At 47.2% G+C, this 15,131-nt stretch overlaps 1 protein-coding gene and 1 long non-coding RNA gene across 3 annotated transcripts in view; both read right to left on the bottom strand.

Annotated features, from left to right (window-relative positions):
- Positions 1–4,677: 4,677 nt before the first annotated feature.
- LOC116586965 lies at positions 4,678–5,678 on the bottom strand. Its single transcript, XR_004284239.1, has 3 exons — positions 5,648–5,678; positions 5,276–5,569; positions 4,678–5,211 (listed from the first exon to the last, which is right to left on the bottom strand). It is a non-coding gene; the product is annotated as an uncharacterized LOC116586965 (long non-coding RNA).
- Positions 5,679–7,833: 2,155 nt separating this feature from the next.
- LIFR (LIF receptor subunit alpha) overlaps positions 7,834–15,131 on the bottom strand; it is a 77,170-nt gene continuing 69,872 nt past the window's right edge. For both annotated transcript variants that reach the window (XM_032337563.1, XM_032337562.1), the window contains exon 20: positions 7,834–14,999. In XM_032337563.1, the coding sequence (XP_032193454.1) occupies positions 14,376–14,999 (624 nt within the window). In that variant the 3' untranslated portion in view covers positions 7,834–14,375. The remainder of the gene's footprint in view (positions 15,000–15,131) is intronic.

The raw sequence follows: 15,131 nt of genomic DNA, 5'->3' as shown, positions 1-15,131 counted from the left end.
TGAGCTGACTTGAGCTGCTCCCTGTGGCTCTTATCCACATCGTGGGCCCAAGGGATAGGCTGACATGCCCTTGTCACTAGAGAGGAGGGCAAGGAAACTCAAGTCAAGGTGTAAGGCCTTTGACAGCCTACTTTTGGGGCTGCACATGTCTCTTCTGCCACATCTTGTCAGTCAAAGTCCATGGACTGAAGAGAGGAAGAAACAGACTGGGTCTCTGCAGGGGAGAAGAGGTCACCCAGCAAAGGGCCGGGCATAGCCAGGGTGCAAGATCCGGGCCATTAAGGCCATCGTCCCACACAGCAAGCCATAGGCTGTTGAGAGATGCTGTGATCAGCGGGAGGTGGCCCCGCAGGCCACGGTCTTCTGGGGGGCGGCGAGAGGGGGGTCTGTGAAGTAGTCAGTGGCCACCCGGCCAGGAGGAGCCCAGGGGGCAGCATCCGTCCCTCCTCCGGCTGCTCCTGCTGTGCCCTGTGCCTTCTTCTACCTGTTGCCCAATCCTTGGCAGCCATGCTATTACTCTGAGGAGGGGGGGCCTAGCGGGGTGACAGGATTTGTGCCCTAGCTTTTGGGAAGCGGCTCTGTTGAGACAATATTGAAGAACCTGCCTGGGCCCTGGGCTCCCTAGAGAGGTTTGCAAGCCAGGGAGCTCGGAGATTAATGCCATCCCTGTCCTGCGCGGGAGGGCTGTCGGGAGGCCCGGGTTCCTAAAAACCGCCTTTTGTCCACAGGCAGGATCTGAGAAAATCCCTCAGACTTCCGTGTGCCCTAAGCAAGGATGGCTGGTGGGGGGTGGGGGTGGGGGTGAGGACCGGGGTGTTCTTGCTGTTCCTATTAAAACTGACTTTCACAACCACACCTTTCCTCTTAGCCTGGTTGCGGGATTTCTCTCAGGAAGGTCTGCGGGGTCTTCTTTGTCCCCACACTGTTCCAGAAGCCCGTGAGTGGCAGCTTGATGACCCCGGCCGTCAGGCACCGCTCCGAATGGCTGCCCTGCTCTCTCACCCTCTTCTTTGCTTTTCTTTTCCGGACCCGGTCCCGGTCCAGCCTCCAGGCCTGCACCAACACAAACAGGCCTCAGGTTGCCGGACGCGAACCGCCCGGGCTTCAGAGGAACGGGCGCTTTCCTTCCGACTTCCCGCCTCGCCTTCCCTTCACCGCCCACCTCATGGCTTCTCCCCCTTGCAAGCGAGCTGCCTCCTCCCTGAGTGGGAGGAAGGATCTCGGAAATGTGCCCGGAGCTGGCCGGCCCAGTGCTTTCCACTTGGAGGAAATGCTGCATTTTTCACCTTTAACCCAGAAAAATATGGTTCTCAGAAAGCTTGTTTTTAGCACGGAGAGTTCCCAAAGGAAGAAGAATTGGGAGGAGGAGCAGCTCCCAACCTCTCTCAGCTCTGACAGCCAAACCCCCGCCCCAGAGGGCTGTTCCTCTTTGGGAGGGGAGGGCCAGGGATGGGGGGCAGCCTGCCGAGGCCCAGCAGCTGGGGGAAAATCAAGGCAGAGAATTCCCGCTCCAAGTAGAAGGACAATCCATCTTTTAGGAGAGTGGTCTGGACAAAGCATTAGCCACTCCCTGTTCCCTTTATGGCCTCTTTCAGCTCGGGCCCAGCCACACACACACACGGTAGCTGCCCTTGTGGCGAGAGGTGGGGGTTGCTGGTTGGGGTGTGCCCGGCACCAGCCCGGACCCTTTGCTGATTGGGCTGTGTGGAGAGCTCACCACAGGCAGGAATGGCGTCAAGGTCAGAATCCCAAACAAGGGACGTGTGGTACCTCAGCCCACTCCTTAGTGGCTTATTCCCAAAGTGGAGAGCGTGGGTCACGCAGCGGCCTCATGGCTGGGTGTTTCTGCAGCACACACGAGACCGAGAAGGGAAGAAGAAGGGCCCTGCCTCAGCCCAGTGAGGCAGGGGAGCGCGCCGTCTGAAGGCACGCCCTGAAGTTGGTGGGTCTCGGGGGAGGTGACAGGCTGTGGTCCGGAAGTTCCAGCTTGCAGGTGGCTGTATTCTGGCGACCACCGGGACCGGCCTCGGGGATGGCCCCTGTCAGCCATTGTGCTCCAGCCCCACGTTCACACGTGGAAGCGTAATGACAGCCCTCCTCTGATGACAGCCAGAGCTGTCATCTTTGAGGACAGAAGCTGGCCAGAAGGACCGGGCGACTTGCCGTGGTCCTACCAGGACGACACAGCCATGATGCTTCCTTGTGGAGCTTTCCTCCCCCTGACCTGGATCTGCAGTCAGACGCGACCAGCCCAAGGACCCCAGGATTGTTCGGTGTCCTCTGGGCTTCTTCAGGTTGGCTGTGACCGGCAGCACAGGCCTGTGGGTAAGGGGATTTGGGCAGAGGCTGGTACCGAAGTGTCTGATTACCAGTTTCTCATCAAAGCTCCAAGTCTGCCTTCTTCCAAAGTTCTCTTATCTCAAGGACTCTGGAAGTAGAAACCAGAGCCACTCGGTCTGAGTGGGATTCGGGGACCCACGGTATGCGATGAGGTCTGGATTTGAAGTGTTTTCCCTTCTCTCCTTTGCCTTCCCCTCCACAAATAACCTCCAGAACTCAGGGGAGTTGTTGCGAAGTATTTCCAAGCAGCAGTGTGCTCCCCTGGGCCCTGGCCTAGCCCCGGCCAAGCCAAGAACTGAGAGCACAGGGCCGGCAGCAGGAAACACTCCCCACCACTCCTCCTCTTCCTGCCTGCCCTTGTGGAGACTTCTTTGGTCCTAGAAAGTGCATGGCTCCCAGAGCACTTGTCTTTTCCTGGAAGGACGTGAGAGGAACACTGTGTCTCAGTCTTTGGCATGAGGGGGCTGCTTTCTAGCTGTCTTTGTCTCACTGACCTATTTAAGATCCAAGTGGTTTACAAAGACAGAAATTTCTAGCACGCAGTATGACCTCCCCCAGTGTCCCAGCTGCCCACCTCCAAGCAAGGGCTCAGCCTGGGGCTACGGCCTCCTGGGACAGCCCGGTGATGGGGCTTCAGCTCTGAATTAGCTAGAAGACGACTTGGATTGGAATGTCCCTGAGAAGGACGGTCAGGGGAGCTCAAGAAATGTGCTCAAATAGCCTCATTTAGCACCAGAAGTAGTAGGCACCCGGCCACAGGCTGAGCTGCAGAAAGCCCTATCAGGAAATGGGCTTCAAGAAGGTAGAGGCCAGGAGAGGGAGCAGTCAAATCGAGAGAGTGTGGAGGGGACCTGGGCCCTGGCTGCAGATGTCCTGTATTCCCACTGGACTTCAGCTCACAGGGCAACTGGGGGAGCGTGGGTGTGACAGGAGGGACTGTCAGAGCAGAAAATGGGTCCCCTGGTTGCTCAGGCCATACATGTACAACCTCTTGAATGAAAGAAGCTGACTGATGGTCCGATCTAGTCCCCCAAACAGGACTGGGGAGCTCAAATGATTTGCCAAGTGCTGGGGTCTTATTCACGGTGACATGACTGCCTCTGGCCCAGCTTCCTGGAGTCCTTGGGTTTGTGCAGGGCCGTTGGGGCTATCAGACTGGAAGGAGGCAGAGTGATCTGGGTCCGCTTTGTGAACATTTCCTGAGGATTTGCTGTGTGGAAACCAACCCCTGGAGGAGACAGTGGGGAGAGGATGAAGGATAGATAAGACTCGGCTCCTGAAATCCAGGTGTCAGCCAGGGCCGTGGTCTCGTCTGATGGGCTCATGGGCCACCTGCCCCTTCAAAGCCCGCAGGAGACTCTCTTTCTGCAAGACCCAGTCCCTCCTGTGAGAGCTGTTGATTAGGTGAGGCCCACCCCAGATGATCTTCCTCTTTATTAAGCAAGTCGATTAATGAGTAACCTAATCACGGTCACGACGTCTTGTCTCCTTCACTTGGGTCGGACTCACATTCCAGGCAATGGGATGGTAGCAGGCCTGTGCAGCCGGCGCTGGGAATCCTGAGGACCATCTTGGAATTCTGCTGACTACAGCTTATCAACCCTCCATGCCCGCCAAGGGCCTCCACACAGAACTGCCCCAGAAACCAGATCTGTTCACCTAAGACAACCTTCATGTCGCGTGTCTCTTGTTAAAGAATGTGCCACCATCTGCTTTGTTCCCGCACTAGGGAGTCAAAGACTCCTAGGATAAAGGGACTTCTATTCCCAGAGAGCATCAAAATATTTCAAAATCCCTATGACAGTTCCTGAAAGTCCTGTTTCCCTTGGGTGCAAAGATCCTTACCAATGCCTAAGGGCTCAGGACGGAGTTTGGTGGTTGGTGTGGGTTCCCTGAGGACCAGGGGAACCTGAGCCAGGCAGCTGCCTTTTCCAGTGACCACCCAGCGTGAGCCCTGAGCGGTCCCCACTCCGAGCTTGCTGGCCACCCCATCATCTCAGAGGAAGTAGCATGTGAGCAGCAGAACTCTGCATTAGGCTGGAGTCTTCTTGAGTCAGTTGGTAGGAAAAGACAACGTTTTATGGCACAGAGAGGTTGCGTGCTCAAGGGAGTGCTTGAGTAGAGGGAGCCAGTGGCTCCTGGTGCCAAGCTTGAGCGCTGGGTTTTTAGTCCCAACCAAACCAACCCCAAACATCTTTGCCTGGCTTTCAAAGTCATCCACTGTTTAATGAAAACTATCAGTGGTTTTATAAATGAATAAACGAAGGAATTCAATAAAGAATAAAGAATAGGAAATTTAAATAACCTATCCATACACAGAGTGTTATAGATCCAGGAAAGAGCAATGCCCTATAAATATTGGCATGAAAAGATTTTCAAGGTACATCAAATAAAAGAATCAGGTTTGAAAACAGAATATCCAGTATAACCCTCATACATGTGCACACATACATATGGAAATGTGTAAACATTTAGATACATTCACAGAGAAAAATTGAAGGGTAGAAGGAAAAGTGTTAAAAATAGCTAAAGCTGTATAAGAAAACAGTGTGCTTTTTTTCCTTTTATTTTCTAGCTTTTCTTGAGCGAGCCTAGAGTGAATATTGTTTTGTTCATTCAGAATATCGCCCCTCTTCTTTTGGAGGACTGGTCGTCCTCTGACTCGGGACGTGTAGTTTTGCCTGTGGACAGACCCTCTTTCGGGCCACGTGACCGCGCCCCCTCCGCCTGGACACGTGACCCAGGCCACGCCCACCAGCGTCTTCCGCACTAGGCGCTGGGAGGAAGGACGCCCTCCTCTTCCCGACCGTAAGGCTGTTAAGCTTGGAGGAGCCTGGCACCCCAGGACCAGCTCTGTGGGGGCTCCCCGACCTGGAGAAGAGATGTGTTGGCCCTGGGTGGAGCGGGAGGCTACCGGGGGGCCTGTGGAACCTACCAGGACTTCCCTACGCCACCGAGGCCATGTCTGAGAGGGGAGGCCAGGCTTGTCTTCTGGAGAAGCCGATCTGCAACTGCGGGGAGGAGAGGTGGCGGCGGAAATGGATGACTGGTCCCTGGGAGGGATAGCGAAGCCAGCCCAGAGAGAAAAACGTAAATGTCGAAGCAGGGAGGACGTGCCGGTGTTGGCGGACGGTGGTAGGAGGAGGGCTGTCACCTGTGGTCGCTTCCATAAAGCCTGTTTGTCCTTCATCTGCGGCCGTCAGAGAGACAGGAGGATGAAGGCAAGTGTCTGTGAAGGAGAGCAAAGGGTGAGGGCAGGCCGCAAAGACTGGAGCGCCTCGGGTGAGCGAGGTCTACCCGAGCCGACCTGGGAAGGAGCTGCTCCTGCCACCCGGGGGCCTCCGTTCCTTGTGTGAGGCACGCGGGTGCAGGGCGACCCCTGGTCTTCCCACGGCTGGAGGCCAGAGCCCAGGCAGATCACCTCTCCGTTCGATGACGTAGTTCTTCTATCCGGGAGACACATTAAGCCATGTATTGGCTGGTCAAGGTCCAGTTATTTCATACGTACCAAGGCCTTGTCCTGTGGTTGGCACTATGCCCAGCTCTGCCCAGCTCTATGTCGCTGTATAGCGACAATCAAGCTGCCCCTCCATTTCTGCATCAAAGAAAGCATCAGAATCGTGCTCAGTGCTTGGAGGGGTGCGGGCTGCACAGAAATGGGGGGCACGGAGAGATGGGGGTGCTGAGACAATGGGAAGAGACTTCCCTGTGCCTGCCATGCTTAGCCTGCGACGTGAGGATGGAGAAAGGTTACCCGACTGAAGAGAGGTCGCGTCCGGCATTTAAGCAGGGGGGAACAGGTCTCGGTAGGCCTCTTGCCATGTAACACCCCTCTGGTAACCGGAGGCCCTGACCTCAGGGGCATCCAAACCAAGTTTAAGGTATATACACCTTTAAGGTGCTAGTCAGAAAGAGGCATTCGTGAGGTTTCTGCAGGGACAGAGGCACGGGTGACAATCCCACATCTACCTGTTGGGAGCGTGGCCTGGAGTCCAATTTTCCGTTCCCCTTGGTGGCTCCTTTCCTTTCCTGGGGCGGTGGAGGGGGTCTCCTGTGAGGCCAGGCCCATTTGGGAAAGGTGTGTGTTGGGAACTGGGCGACGTGGCCTCTGGGATCAGAACCCGCCCCAGGACAAGGTGAGTGCGGGTGTGTGCCAGCACCTCCGGGGCAGGAAGCAGAAGGTCTGGCTCCAGCCCAGGAAAGCTGTCAACGGTGATGAAGAGGGTGAAGACGTCTCCAGGGCGGTGAGAAAGCTGGTTGGGGCCCCCGGGGCAGGTGGTGGTGGTGGCAGGGGGCAGATTTCCGTCGGAGCTGGGCCCTCAGACTCGCTCTCACCTTCAGGAGTTGTGAGATGTCTGAGCAGCTCACTATGGTCCACTTGTACTCAATTTAACATGATTTCACTTCCGGGTTTTTATCAAAACCATCCTCGAAAGTTTTTGTCTCTGTCATCCAAGACTAATCACTCTGGGATAAAATCCAGTCCAATTCAATCCCAATCAATTGAAGACATCTTTGTTAAATCAACTTTACTGGTTCTCAGACACTGAATAAATACTTTTAATTCCATTTTTCTATTAGTCACTCAGGGGAAGGGTAATGGATCAAATTTATAGGCCATTCAAAATGAATTGTTACACAGCTCTTTTGTAAAGAACTTGAGATTCTAAGAGTTTTAGTGATGTTGAATACTATACATTAAGAAAAAATCCATACAGCTCTAGTTTTCTTTCCCCTAATACTTATACCGTTACTCTAACCTTTTCAAAGTTTCTGGGGTGCATGATGCTAATATATTTTGGCTCAAGAATCCACCATCTGGGAAACTAATTATGCACGGACATCTCCCTGAAGGACAAACCATATGTATGCACTCTTCTAGGACTTAAATACAAACATGTGTTTTACAACTAATTCTAAATTGGTCTATGGTTTCTTCAGGTTAAATTGTAGCCATTCATATTTTAGTTGTGACACTGGGTAAAGCACAGGCTACAAAGGCCTTGAAGATTTCATTTCTCCCCTTATGATATGCTACTTAAGATCACTTCATACTTTTTGAAATTACTGAGGTTTTTTGCTGAACCAATGACAGTATTTCCAAATTCAGTGCCTCGAAATTAAACTGATTTTGCTATATTCCCAGAATCTCCAGAAATGTTTAGGTTGTCTTCAGAGTTAAAAAAAAAAAAAATTAAAAACCATAATTTTAGGACCAATATTCATTTTTTGTTTCATGATGTTGGATTTCCACTTTTTGATTATTTTTATACTAACTTCCCTGGGACACGGAATATAGATTTAGTGGAACATATGGAAGATTATGTCAAGGGCATACCAATATATTAAAATGTTAAAAATATAGTTAGAGCTCTGTGTGACTGCTTCATAAACCAGTGCAATTCTTTTGGGAATTAATAAAAGTATTAACTTTTTCCTAAGTGTTTAAAACAGGGGAAAAAAACAAAACAGCAATGTCCAAATCCGCCAGTGTAAGTTGTAAGAAAATATATTTATTTTTCCATGACAATACTATGATAAAACTGTTAAATACATGCATTTTAAAAACAAACATAAGTAACATCTTTAGAGTTAACAGCCAAGCATACTAGTTTTATGTTTAAGGTGTCTTAGTAATAGGTTACTTATATTTCATGTTCTGGATATAACCATGTTCTCCAAAAGATATGGAAACTAAATTCTGAAATTATACGAGGATATAAAATATTCAAATTTTTCCTTCTAACACCAACATAATCTCCCCAGTTTTCACAAGGTGGAAAATACTTCAGTTGTCATCTCTGTTAAGTGGAGTTATTTTATTCCATTAAACTCGAAATTCTGTGAATCACACCAATATATAGTTTGGTGCCTCTACCTGTGTATTTAAAGGTTTCCTTATATGAGTAAGCATGATTTTAGGTATACAACATCACAGAAGATAATTCGGGTTAAAAAAAAAAGTCTAGTGGTAACATTTCAAGAAATGAAAACGGGACCGGTTTTGGATGTGCGGCTTCTCCCTATCTTTCAGCTACATTTGCACACACCTGACCAAACAAAAAGTTAGTAAACAGTTACTAGTATTTATAAAAAAAATGAAAATATTTAACATATAACAACCCCTTTAAAAAGACACTCATTCTACAGACAACCTTATAAAAGACAAAACTTCTATCTGTTCACAGTATGTGTATTTTGTAAACAGTAATTCACTATAATGCAATTTTGAGAGTAAAAAAATGGCAATTTCCTAAACGTGAAGACGACCTCTGACTTAGGGCCGACTAATGAGAGAGAAGAGAAGGCAACACGTCCCTTTGGAATAGTGGGGTATTTTTCAATGATTTTCAACCTTTGGATACTTGTAAGGTGGTACCATCTCAAATTTCGGATGTCTTTCTATCCAGGCCAATCTTTTTCAAGCAATTTTAAACTGAAATTTACTTAAGAAAAAGCCATGCTCCTTTTCTGAGAAAATAATAGGAAAGCACAAATGCCAAGGTCGGATAGAATACCTACTCTTTCCCAACAACAAACAGAGTAAGGGTTTGTTACTGTGTTTTGTCTTCAACTATTCACAACATATTCACCTTTCTCCAAAACATTATGTTGGAAGGAAAAAATTAAATAGAAGGGTGTATCATAAATAATGGGAGAAAGTTTTGGAATCCAACTGGGGGTCAAGTATTTGAAACTTTTTTTTTTTAATGAAAATCACTATCAAATCATTATCAAATCAGTAACAAAATATTGTTTTCTATGTTCAATTTGACTGTTAGGTTTAACTGTATTTTGGCAATTGATCATAACAATCAAATTGTCCATGTTTCAATGCAAATTGTATTACCACCTAGAAATCTTTCTGAAATGGAATGTTTAGGAGGAACAGTAAGTTCAGAAATTGGAAATTACCTACCTTTAAAATGGAATAATTCTGAAGGGAAGTATATTTTCAATGTGTAAGGAAATTCTAAACATTTAAATAAGCCATTCAACCAAGTATACAAAGTATTTTTGGCTTAAGGGCAACATAAGGTCTGCTGCTGTTTAGGTTTTTAAAGTTCTGATTAGTTATTACAAAGGAAATATTAAGGATATACAGTAAGTGTAATACAAATTAGTTTCCTTATCAGTGAAATATTAATTTTCCCCATCACATCTCTGAGTTTTTAAGGTAGTCAGTTATAGCAATCAAAAAGTAATATAAGTTATTACTGTTTTGTATTTGGTTAATATTTAATCAGTGATAGCTTACTTATTTGAGATTTTGAATGTTTCTGTAGTTCAGCTAGGCACCTGTAATGAAGACATGCAGAAGGCTTCCCTCTTAAAACACTTTAAATTTTCATAAAAATGTTGCACAGTTAGAATTTATCTTCCATAGGTAAATTCTGTCTGTAACTTGGACACTTATAATCCCCAAATACTAACTTTCTTAATACAGGGAGAAACAAGCACTAATCATAGTTAAGGATAACAGAAAGCTGTCATAACTCAGTAATGTAATTTTGAGAATTTGAATATATTTAGATCTAATCACAGCCTGTGCAATTTTACCACACACAATAAAGCCTGCACTATCAGTTCACTGAGTGTTCTTAATCCTCCATATAGGCACTAAAAATAGCTCATTTGCATTGTAACTGGCATGAATGTGACCATGTAATAGTTAAGACAAAGGCACAAATTGAAAAAGAAAAATCTCACCACCCTGTCAGAATAAGAGGTTTAAATATTAGCCTTGGTACATAATCCACAAAGACCTAAATGGACCAAATTTAACCCCAGTGATTTCCAATGATTCTCTAAGGTCTTGTCTAAAGGATGCATTCCCAGTAAGTTTAGAAAATCATTTTCTTCTATGAGAAATTTTCTTCTGGATCTGAAAGGTAGGATAGGCGTTGGTACCTTGCGATTTTGTTTCAGCGGGAAATACCAGTTTAAAATAAATGCTTTGAAGAAATGGTTTATCAAGTGAATGCATGAGTCCTTATAGTTAAGCTCACACATCGATGTCTGGTTGGTTTGCTAGAACGATGGTGGTTGGTACAGACACATCCCAAGTTTTGTACACATTAAATAAAATGTCACTGTGGATCCTCACGATGAGGGAGGACTAAGAATCTAGTGACGCTTTTGCCGGAGTCTGTCCCAAGTTCTCACCCAAACTGGAGCTACTTCTTGAGTAGATTCAATCTTTTCAGTCAATAGTCTCGGCTCTACACAGGCTAGATGCTAGTATAAAGCATCCCTTGTGAAAACTGCACATTCTGGAATGGGACTCAGTCAATAAACACTCACTCACTGAATTTCCACCATGTACCTAGCTGTCTTTGGAATTAGCTAATGATCTCACATCTGACTTCTGCGATGCCTAATATTAGACTTTCAAGAAATAAAGGGCATTGTATAAAAGGTATGCAAACTTTAAATGGTTGAAAACAGAAAATAATAAAAATTACTTTAAACAGAAAAAAAAGAGCCTTATCAGATTATGTGCCTGAGCAGTCAAAAAATCTGAGATAACATCTGCATTTTGGTATGTTAGGGAGTACTTTAAGAAATACTATAAAACTGATTTCAAATTCCTTTTGAAAGAAAATATTCCCTAGTCTCCTTCACTAACCTACATCTGATTATTCAGAGAGGACTGTCATGTTCTTTATACATGGTCTGTATGAAGACAATTAAGAAATTACAGGACTAATGATTTCCCACAAGAATACCAAGCTGCCTCAAGTTTTAACAATGTGACTCTGACCACAGTTCCCGAGTGCGATAGTACCAGACGTTCTAAAAGCAGTCCTTCAGATCCATGAGCCATGAAGTAATGCTGGTATGGAAAACAGGGCTGATCCTTCCGCCCTTAACCTTTTCCGTGAATGGCTACTTCAGAGTCTAAGCTGTTGGAACACAGCACCTCTGTCACCGAAGCACGTGAGCACACAACTATCCAGATACCCAGGGCCACAATCTCAAATCCAGGCTTCTGTCGTTCAACACACAGATGACTTCAACTGTATCTGGGTACTAATCCATGCACACGTAATGCACAAGCTCTACCTAATGTCAGAAGTCTAGCTAAGTCTTCTAAGAGGATTTTTATAGTACTGTTTGTCTAGGAGGGCCACTCACAAGAGAAGTGCAGTCATAATCACCACCAGAATCTCCATTTCCCACAAGGGAAGCTTGATCTGAAACCGGTTTGTAAGTGAACTGGCTTATCCGAGACAGGAAAACGTGTCCTGAGACAGACTACAATTCAAGAGACATGGTGAGGCACAGATGAGTCCAGATACTTAGGAGTTTTCTAATCAATGACTAGGCTTTAGTTGAGGAAAGGGGCATCTCCCCATTACTCTGCCAGTCGGGAAGGGCTGAAGGGAACACATCTAACCTCCCCTTCCAACTAGCCTTTAGTTTCCCCTCCCCCAGGCAGAGGAGCTAAAATGACTGGACAGAGCATGACCAACTCCGACTGCTTTTCACATCCGAGTACGGTCCTGGTGTTGACAAACAGTGCACATTTACCCAGGGTCTCCAGTGCCACCAACAACTGGGTATGTGACAAAGGGCAGTGTCTTCTCTCCCTATGTTGAGGCCGCCCCCACATGCCCAGGTAGGGTGGGAAACGGGGGTGGGGAGAGAGGTAATGACTTCGGATTTGCACAGTGGGTCTAGTTGTCTTCAATTTAGTGGGGAAGGACAAGCAATCTGCTTTGGCCTCAGCCCTAAACCACGTATTTCCAGGTATACAGCAAGTTATAAGGGGCTTGCCCAGACTAACAGTGGTGTTGTGCTTCGCATTCACCAAGTGAGGATCACTGTGTACGAACTCCAGGGGCAGGGAGAGAGGTGAGCAGCACTCCGACCCTTTTTCATGCAGGAGAGACACTGAGTCTTGGAGAGAAAGGACTCAAGAGCCCAGTGATATTCACCATAAGCCAAACAAATGAGCCATTCTGTAGGTCAGAAAGGGCACTGGAACCAGAGCTGCAATGCAATATATACTGAAGACAGAGGTCCAATACTCTCTTCTAGACCTTTCCCATTCTCGGTTTAGTGTAGCTCAGACCCACCAACTTCTACTCTAGCCAACACTTATCCTCAAGAGATGAAGTACGGGATCCACTGGTTTCAAGGGGGAACGAGGCAGGAGCCTGGGGCAGGAGGGGAGAGAAAAGACAAGCTTCAGCAGGAATGCAGGGAGCCCCCGGTCTGAGCACCTGGGGTGCAGGCTGAGGACAGAAGCCTGAGAGGAAAAAGGAGAGCAGCAAACTGTCAGGGATGGATCTGGTTTGAGATGTTTTTCATCGCTGAAAATCTCTAGGAGCCATTACACGGTTTTAACGTCTACCAAATGTGAACATAATTAGTTCAGTTTCTATTTCATTCCATGTGTCCATATATCATGAAGCTCAAGAATTTAGGTGAATTCTAGCAATTAAAATCAGGATTCAGAGAGTACCCAAATGGATTTTGGCTCTTGTCGCCTTGTGGCTTTTTTCCATGACGTGGTTTTTATAAAGAAACATGAGGACCTAGGACAAAAGGATAACCAATCCATTATCATCACAGAACCTCAGAGGATTAAAAAAAGAAACAAAACGAAACAAAACAAGCACATCTTGATGTATTCAGGTATTTCAATTTTCTGATACTTTGCCTTAACTACCAAAAAATAAAATATCCATGGGGGTAGGGAAAATGTGTAATATACACTTTTTAGTTTTTCATTCTGCTTTTCAAAAAACCACGTTCATTCTAGACCTCACTTAGGAAAAGCAAGGACAGGCAGAGGCAGCTGTGAAGACACATGGTCACAGACAGCTCACAAAGCTGACACAGGTACACCCGCTGATTCAAACGGACCTGGCCACAGTCCATACACCATAGCCCTTGAGGAACTGTCCGTGGAGGAGGCATCACCTTCTAAGTTTTAGATTTAAAAATTTTAAGACTGGGTTTAAACAGTCTAGCCTGATGATCATTTCAAAAGGCAAAACTGCTAAAATGCCTGATCAAAAGGAACCTTCGCTATGATGTGTCAAAGGTCACCACTGCCTGGTGTCCTGGGGAGGCACTGAAGCTAGTCGGAACCGTACAGCTAATGCAGCGAGCGTCTGCGCAGGTTTCCCCTCAAACAATCACTGCAATTCTGTTTCTCAGTAATGTTGGATTTGCTCCTATAACACGGTCACTGTGTCATAAGAAAACCAATTTAAAAAAAACCTAAGGTCTCCAGGCTTAGAAATTTCGGTCTTAAATGTCAGCGCAACCAAATGCAATAAAGGAAGTTCACATGCAAGCTACGGGGTAAGGAAAAGATTTGCAAAACCTCCCAAAGCAAAGACAACATGACTGTAATTTGGGCTGGTCAGTGTCATGCTCATTTTCAAAGTTTGTACCCCTGAGAAAACTATCTGAAAACCATTATACAGTAGGCACAGAATCAGCATACTTTGTATCAAACGAACACTACATAGCGGTCACTGCATCAGAAATTATATTAATTTTTTGTAAATGCTGTGGACAGAGGAGACTCATGTTGAAAGTTCTGAAATCTGTGCTTGGTTTTCATCTAGAATGGAGCAAGTGTCAGGCAAATAAACATCATCTGGTACACTGACGACTTTCTCCCGTGCCTGTGAATCGGCTTGCAATTCCACAGCATCCGTATGAGAAAACCACTAGCAGAACAGAACACGCGGCTGGGGGACTTGTTTTGCATGTGCGGACTGGACAGTATCCGCCAGGAAGTACTTCCTGAAGGGAGAGCCCGTGGGAACATTCTGGCTCCGATCACGGACCGCTCCAAGACTTGAGCTGCATGGACCGAATCTGTGAGTGACTCTACTTGGGCTGTAACTACACTGAAAGCACAGGGACGCTTGGAGTGTGACTTGCGTGCGAGAAGATCCCCCTCGCCAACAGTACTTCACAGGATCCCTCCAAGATGCCCAGTGCTGGCCCGGGAGCGCCAGAACGGAGAGCTTACTGAGATGGCAGACTGAAGTGACGCGGTGGCTCTGTTAGTCGTTGGGTTTGTTCTGAAAAAAGTTTGTGAAGGACCACCCTCCCCCATTCGATTTCGGGGAGTCTTCGTCTTTAGGAGGGATCAAAAACTGCCGGGAGTTAATGGAGCAGGGGCTTCCGAAAGAGACCATTTCACTGGTGCTGTCTGTGGACCTGGGAGAATCTGGAGACACTAAGTGCCAAGTATTGACATTTGCCTGAGGTCTGTAACCGGCAGTTTTATCTAAGTCGTCCTCCGCGCCCAGGTCTTCCCCAGTAGCAGGGACCGGCAGGTGCATCTGGGGCTTATAGCCAGCGCCCCCGACAGGGTCACTGTCTTGATCTTCCTCTGGTTTCGCCTGAGGCTGGTACATAGACTGGATATCGATGTACACGACCTGAGAGGTCCCTCCGGCCTCCTCTGCACCCGGCTGCGCCGTTTCCTCCTCAATGACAGGGGGGCAGTAGGACACGACCACGTGGTTCTCGGCGTCTGCATCACAGCTCTCCTCCTGCCGCTCCGCTACCGGAGAGATGATTTCCGTGTCTTCTATTTTCGGAACCATTGATCGAGTTTCCAGAACCTCAACATTATTTGGGGTACAAGGATTCATTTCCAAAGTTTTGAGAGCATTGTTTCCCTAGAAATAAATGATAATGGTAAGGCAATGATTAAGAGGGGCACGAGAAGCTGCTGCAGTGCCCTTCCTACAAAAAGGGGCATTATCTTGTTCATGTTCCTCATGGCTACTTAGGGAAATAGGTCTCTGCTG

Source organism: Mustela erminea, chromosome 3 (assembly GCF_009829155.1).
Source record: "Mustela erminea isolate mMusErm1 chromosome 3, mMusErm1.Pri, whole genome shotgun sequence".
NCBI classification, from domain to species: domain Eukaryota; kingdom Metazoa; phylum Chordata; class Mammalia; order Carnivora; family Mustelidae; genus Mustela; species Mustela erminea.
Note: the sequence above shows the minus strand (reverse complement) of the source record. Positions and strands in the feature narration are given on the sequence as shown.